The 6912-nt window shown below is 44.7% G+C and overlaps 2 protein-coding genes across 12 annotated transcripts in view; both read right to left on the bottom strand.

Annotated features, from left to right (window-relative positions):
• Positions 1-601: 601 nt before the first annotated feature.
• Positions 602-4937, bottom strand: USE1 (unconventional SNARE in the ER 1). The gene is made up of 8 exons (XM_037386748.1): positions 4793-4937; positions 4539-4588; positions 4068-4146; positions 3402-3554; positions 3149-3167; positions 2387-2417; positions 1994-2156; positions 602-1772 (listed from the first exon to the last, which is right to left on the bottom strand). Exons 1-8 carry the CDS (start codon positions 4892-4894, stop codon positions 1590-1592), a joined length of 780 nt encoding a protein of 259 aa, XP_037242645.1. The 5' UTR covers positions 4895-4937; the 3' UTR covers positions 602-1589.
• A 590-nt stretch (positions 4938-5527) lies between these two features.
• The window catches only part of MYO9B (myosin IXB), a 44869-nt gene continuing 43484 nt past the window's right edge, over positions 5528-6912 (bottom strand). For 8 of the 11 annotated variants that reach the window (XM_037386726.1, XM_037386725.1, XM_037386724.1 and 5 more), the window contains 2 exons: positions 6573-6700; positions 5528-6419 (listed from right to left, as the gene is read on the bottom strand). In XM_037386726.1, coding sequence (XP_037242623.1) covers positions 5980-6419; positions 6573-6700 — 568 coding nt within the window. In that variant the 3' untranslated portion in view covers positions 5528-5979. Of the gene's footprint in view, positions 6420-6560; positions 6701-6912 lie in introns of all 11 variants that reach the window. The other 3 variants (XM_037386732.1, XM_037386735.1, XM_037386734.1) reach the window with 1 other exon arrangement.

Raw genomic sequence — 6912 nt, 5'->3', positions numbered from 1 at the left:
TTGCTACATTTCTATAAAGTTCAAGGTAACTAGTTTGCTCAAACAGAATGAGGATATCACACAGAGTAGCAGCTAGAATAAAAAGCCGTATTTCATAGTATAATCACTCATTTGATAATCTGTAAGTGAATGGCATACTATTGCAAACATCCTATTACATGAACAAAAATGCTTTACATAAAAAAAGTTAACTGTCTTCATTAACACAACTGGATTGGGAAAGAACAAAGAACAACTCTGTAAGAGCCTGCTACTTTGGGATGCGTTCAAAGCAGCAGTCAGATTTTTGTAAGAACTCCATTGCTGTGACAGAGCTCCTCCCCGCCCCTTGCTCTCAGCCAGGGCCGCAGCGATCACCGGACGTGCCTAGCACACCCAGCTGGTGGCTCCGAGCTGCGACAGGCACGGCAGAGGAACCCTCTGGCTCTTCAGCAAAGGCCACCTGCTGCTCCTCACTTCCTCTTAATGACTGCACAGATGCAGAATGGCTTGTTTTTAGCTTATCACAAGCACTTGAAATGGCTTTTACGTTGTCACAACAAACCTTGCTTTACTGCATGCTCTCTAGCAGTAGCAGCATTTAAAAAAATACTCATTCCAGTTTATTTTGTATCTGCTTTATTGTAATGACCTCTTAGGAATATGAGTTTGACACACTCCTGACCAGAATAATTTGTCTCAAAAGGTAAAGGCTGAATTTTTAATTTTCTAAAAAAATTATTTCTGTCTTGGAGACACCAGCTTCCTTTGCCCACATCTTAAGAGTGAAAAGATGTTTGCACAGGTGAGGTTCACGCCATATGGAGAGTACTGTTTGTACAATTCTGCTGTGCCAGGGTCACAGTGTTTTCTTGATGCAACAGCAACAACAGACAATGAGCAAGTGAGAACACTTGTGCATACCAAAAAAAAAAAAAGGAAGCAAACATTGCAACAGCAAGCAACTTCAGCCCTTCTGTAGTAAGTCTAAAATGAAGAAGACTGCCAAGTCCAAAGTCTCAAATACCCATATGGGAAAAATGTGAGTCTGAGAATAATTTTACCTGCTGATACTCTCTGAATCGGAGCCAGGCAAGCAACTCAATGGCAGCATTCTCTTTCTATACCCTACAGCTGTGTATGTACATAACTTTGTAATTAAATATCCTGTTGGCAGCAAGGTCCTAGTTCAGCGCAGTAAAGCTGTAAAGACAGGAAAAACTGTAAGACTCCAACTGTTACTTGTATTTGCATCAAGTAAACGCCTTTTAGGAATTTTAACATTTGCCACAGCCACATTAGAAACAGGAGTATACCTATACGCTAAAGAACTTAGCAGCAGCTCAGCGTAAATTGCCATGTTATCCCAGTTCTCCCCTCAATAGGCAACAGTATTCACTAGGTAAAAAGTAACCAAGCATCCAAGAAAGCCTTCGTCACGAAACCCTTCACTGAATCCAGTGATTGCACAAGACAGAGATGCAAGGGCAAGCCTTGGACAGCCTCTTTAAGAACATGATAGGTGAAAAGGAGACTGCTGACAGTTATCATACCAGCTGAGCTTTCCAACCGCACTTCTGGGAATTTAAATAAATAATAATAAAAAAAAATCATTTTAGTTTGGGGAAAATCCTGATAAAAAGAATCATGCTGATGAATATAAAACAAACTACAATTAACATTATCCATAAAAGCCAGTTGACAGATTTCTTTGCATGCTGTTCAAGGCGGTCAGATTCATCCTTGAGCTTCTCAAAGTTCTGGTCTGCCATCCTGAGAGAATGCGACAGTGTCTGAGGAACAAAGAGAACAAATGGTTTCAAACTCAGGTTTAAAAGTCCTGACTGCTATTTTTTCCAACTGAGAAAAGGTAATTGTGCTACAAAAGCAGACAGGTATTGCCTCCAGGCATCTCCCCAGTTTAATCTGAAGTTATAGATACAGTATTTAACACATTGGCACTTTAACCTTCTAGGTTGCAAAACTGAGAGGCAAGCACTTCAACATGCGCTACCTGGTTATCTTGTTTTATCACATTCTGTGCAGCCAGAGTGTTGTTTTTGAGACTGCGAGCCAGACTTAGCATTTCTTCAGCTAACTTCTCCTGCATATCCTGATGGTGCTGTAACACAGCATCCAGCTCGACGGCTGACTGCTTCTCATCAGATGCAGGGCCTCTGCAAGAACATAAAGGAAAAAACCACTGGTATTTGTACTTCCTTGTGGGTCTATCTCCCAAGGTTTCCCCAGAACTCTACAACTCTGACAAAACAACAAGAAGTCATCATATTTTAGTTTCTACCAGCAGGTTGCTGGTACTTCTAGATGAAGTACATTTGTGATTTAAAGGTTCTTGGGAAAGTAATTCCCAAACACTTAAGCATCAGAACGAGAAATTTTTACTTACTTTCGCTTCCTTATGTTTAAGTCCTCATAATCTGGAAGACAAAAAAAAAAAGTTACATTTGTGTTTTATAGCACGTTATAAATTCCTGTGCAGTCATAGGCTGAAGAAATAAGATTTCTAGAAGGGATTTTCAGATGTCCAAATGCTACCTGGTCCTCTACCCCAGGGAATATGGATTTCTAATGCCTACTTACTTTCCACAGGGAAAAGACAACACATAACATCAAAAGTATGGTTGAGAGAAAACAAACCCAGAGATTAATCATATCCCCAAGGGCATGGTTTAAGCCTGTGTGTCTTGGCACTCTCTTTCAGGACACATCAGATTGGCCTAGCTCCAGCCACTGTAACAGTAGCTATGGAAACCGCAAATTAATTCCTACCAGTTCCCTACACGAATAACACAGCTGTATATTTAAAGGGGAATTGAAGAACGCCGACTCTAAGCGCCTAAAAATCACATGATTTGCTCAGAACAGGACTAACAACAAAGGTAAATTGTCCTTGTTAATTCTATAACGTCTGTTTCTGTACAAATTCTAGAAAAACAGATTCCTGAAAGTCCCTGCTACCATACTGATGAAAGCTAAGTGTTATCTGTTCAGGTTTTTGGTTTTGTTTGTTTTTAAAATTGTCTATCTTGAAAAGAAGTGAGCCACTAAATTAAAAGCACACTTTGGCCAATCTCTAATACCTGACATTCCTCTTTCTCTCCCTTGTAAGACTCAGGTTAACTAAAATTAAACAACAGATTAAACTTACCATCGATAGTCAAGGGGTCCTGGGAGGCAGAAAGCGAAACAAAACAAAACAAAAAGAGAATTACAAAGGGCCAGTGATAAAAGCCAGTCCTCCAAGGTCTAGCATAGTGCCTGTGTCCAGCAGACTATCCAAATCAGAAAAGCTGACACACACCCCTCCACCCCCAGCCTGAGGCACAGCCACCAAAGGCAACTGAATGCAATCGGAGACAATATATAAAGTAGCAGTAAAAAGCAGCAGCACCAAAACATACTGTACCAAGCAGCTCACTCCTCATCTTGCCTGTGCAACGAGCCTTTGTCTGCAGATGAACTGTTTTAGTAGCTGGGGTTCTCTCTTTGGTTGTTGTAGGGGTACGTCCAGGGGCCAAGAACTGATTGGCCAGAGCCTTTTCAGTTGATGAAGACTGTGAGCAGGATGAAACAAGTCATGAATATCACATTCTGCAGCGTGTGGTCACTGGGGTGTGTGACACCAAGGATGCAGGGAGCCCTTCTGTAGCTGCTTCCCATAGAACAGTGAAATCTGTCTGATCAGCAGCACTGACTGCACCTGCAGTAATTGCAGTACAGCTTATTGGCATCTCACAGCTCCCCAGACACACATGGTACCATCCAGAAGGGGCATCGGGCCTAAAGGACAGGACCTGCCCCTCTATCTCACACATCCAAGAAGTGAGAAGTATGCAGGGAAGACGTACTTTGCTTTCCAATAGCAGAAGTTTCAGATTTCATACAATACCCCCTTTTAAAAAAACATCCAAACCCCTATACATTTATTCATGTTTTTACACAGACTGCCTGATAAGATTTTCACAAGTGTTACTTTGAGACATAAAGGCAAACATAGGAACCAGACAATAAGGTGAACATAAGCATAGAACACTTAAGTCTTTTCAAGCTGAACTAACAGATCTTACCAATTTTTCAGCCTCTAGAAGCCCCTTTAGGAAGTCCACTTTGCGAGAGTATTCATTCAGCAGTTCTGGGGCTGGCTTGCTATTGGAATTGAAGAGGAAGAATATGAAAACCAGAAGTTATCAGTATTTTCTATTGCTCAAGTGACTTAAGTGACTAATAAAATAAAATAAAAAGAACCCTAATGCATAGTTCTTCTTAAGAGAAGTAGCCCCGGGCTAGGGACATACTTGCAGCTCCCTGGATGCCCCATTTCCCTGGCAGCCGGGCACAGGCCCACGCAGGGCCGGGGTGATGCCAGGCCAGTGCAGCGTGGCAGCTCTTGGCGGGCACAGTTTCTCCCTCACCGCCTGGTATTCCCACAGGGAAGTGTAGGTGCTGCTGCGGTGTCTGCGGGCTCCGTCTGTCTTGCAAGTATAAGGTGAAGGAAACCCCAAGGTACCTGCCTGCCATCGGACTTTGGAGCGACTCACCTGGCTTGCTTGTTCAGCTCTCGGAGCATGTCTTCCAGAGCGGCCACATACTGAGGAGAAAAAAGCCTTTAAACGACAGTATTAAGCAAAAACTTCGTCTGGCAGGGGGTTCTGCATGGCTGAGCGGCAGGCTGTGGTTTTAACGCTGCACAGCACTCGCTGCCCTCAGTGTGCTCCCAGCAGCCCCACCGCGCTGCTGCGGGGCCAGAGAGTCAGGAAGCTCCCGCGGTGCGGAAAGCTGGGCCGGGCCTCACCTTCTCCAGCCGCCACTCCTCGCGGTCCCGCCGCTCGGCCGCCAGCGCCTCGCACCTGCTCAAAAGCCGCATCAGGTTGAGCTCCAGCCGCGTCGCCGCCATGGCGGCCGGGCGCCAGCGGAAGCCGCCTCAAGGCCACTTCCGGCAGGGCGGCGGGCGCCATCTTGGGGCGGGGCGGGAGGCGCGGGGCGGGCCGGCCGGCCTCTAGCGCGGTGCTCTGACCGCCGCTTTATTTAAAACCATCACCACCCTAAACCCAACCCAACCCTCACAGCCGGCTGCTGCTCTGGGCCACTGCGGCCGTGCCGCGGTGGCACAGCCACAGCCATGGAGGCAGCAGCGCCCGAACTGTGCTCTGCCTTCGCTTCAGCATGACGCAAGGCCGACGGACCCGGGATGCCCGAGCAGCTCCGAAGGGCTGCTGTGCACCGCCTGCTGCTTCCAAACCTTTGATGCCAGATCGCATCTGGTCCTCTGGGGTTGTGCCGCACGGGGTGAAGCGTGGGGAGGATGAGGCGGCTCCGCACCGTGCCAGGGTCCTGCACTGTGGCTGCGTGCTGAGCTGCTCGTTTGCTCCAAGGGCATCAAAATACTCGGAGGAACACCAGGGGCTTGCCCTTCGTGCTTTCCCAATGGTTTGTCAAGTACTCACAATGATAATGCAATTCAGATTAAAGGTTTCCTTCGGAAGAAACCGTTCATTAGACAAAACAGATGTTTAGAAACCAACACGTGTATTTTTTAAAAGTGCAATGTATTAATAAACATTTTTAATATATTTTGGTCTCAGTTAAGGCTATTACATTAACAGTTTTGTAAACCACAAAGAAAACTGTCATAAAAAAAATAAAAAATTAAGGCAACACACTGATCCAAACTCACTGTTAGAGTCCATTGTAAAGGCAAATGGAAAAAGGCCCGGGTAGCAGAATCAGGGGATGTTTCCCTGTACACTCAACACATGTATTTTACTCAACATCAGTTTTACGTTCTACTTTCTTTGCAGGGTTTTAATTTAAAGTGAAGAATATTTGCTTTAGACAACTCTGCTTAACCCTTACAGTACAGTACATGTCCAGGCTGTCTTCCCTGCAGCCACTTAAAAGAATGTGAATTAAGTTCACAGCCTTCAAAGGGTTAAAGCCAAAGTTGCAGTCAACTTAAAAAAGTCCAGACAGCTAAGTATTTCACTTCTCTACACAGGGAATGTGAGAGTAAGGGTCCGAAAACCTCCGTTTTACTTTTGCTGTTGGTTTGTACTCATCCAAGAGTTCCTGAGCATGGACCGTGGCAGACCCTTGTGCAATGTATACAGAGTGGATTTTATCAGTTCGCCTTGCTGGCTGCTCCCTTTGTCTCACCATTACTGGTGACTCTTTGTTAGCTGAAATCCTGCCCTGGGATTCTGTACATTTGAAAATCCCAGGAGGAAGTTTTATATTTGCTGTTGGCATCACTGGAGTTCGACGGGGCACTTTAATCTTGGGCAGTGTTAAAGATGATCTGTGTCTTGAAGCCAGGGATGCAGAGGAAGAATTTGAAGAGGTTTGCAAAAGAGAAGGCACTTTGCAAATGTCTTTGGCAGACATACTGGAGTTCTGAGCACGGCAGTGTAATCCAATAATTGCTTTAAAGAAACAAGATACTTAGATACTGAAAGCACGCATAAAACTGTATCTTGATACAAGTAACTATGGCCAGATAACATCTGGTCACCTGGCTGTATGCAATGAAAGATGTAGAATAATAAAAAAAAAACACATACTACCTTAGTACTGACCTTCGGTATCCACCCGTCCTGTTCTATCTTCAAGCAGGCTCTCTGTGCTTGCCGAGGTCTCGGAGTCTACATTTTCCTCATCAGAGCCTCGCTGATCAAGCTCAGGTAACCGGTAAGTTATATCTTCCCTGCATCAAAACAGAGATTGTAGCACTCTAGAAGGACAATGCCTCTGATAAGAGCAACTTCATGCAGCTTGTATTCAGGGGTAAGCCTTCCTGCAAGTAGTCATTAAATATTAATTCTCACGGTATTTTCTCTCAGCTAATCCTTTGTATTTCCCTTTTCACCTTCATAAAGGTCTATAGAACAGAATTAACTGGACCATTCTAGACAAAAC

The sequence above is a fragment of the Falco rusticolus genome, chromosome 4, assembly GCF_015220075.1.
Source record: "Falco rusticolus isolate bFalRus1 chromosome 4, bFalRus1.pri, whole genome shotgun sequence".
Taxonomy (NCBI): Eukaryota; Metazoa; Chordata; class Aves; order Falconiformes; family Falconidae; genus Falco; species Falco rusticolus.
Note: the sequence above shows the minus strand (reverse complement) of the source record. Positions and strands in the feature narration are given on the sequence as shown.

Excerpts from the sequence above, each read along its gene's own strand:
- USE1 (XM_037386748.1), bottom strand. The coding sequence starts at position 4,894 with ATGGCGGCGACGCGGCTGGAGCTCAACCTGATGCGGCTTTTGAGCAGG. Across the intron at positions 4,147-4,538 it reads GAGCTGAACAAGCAAGCCAG|CAAGCCAGCCCCAGAACTGC; the intron begins GTGAGTCGCTCC and ends CAATTCCAATAG. Across the intron at positions 1,773-1,993 it reads TGATAAAACAAGATAACCAG|ACACTGTCGCATTCTCTCAG; the intron begins GTAGCGCATGTT and ends TTTGTTCCTCAG.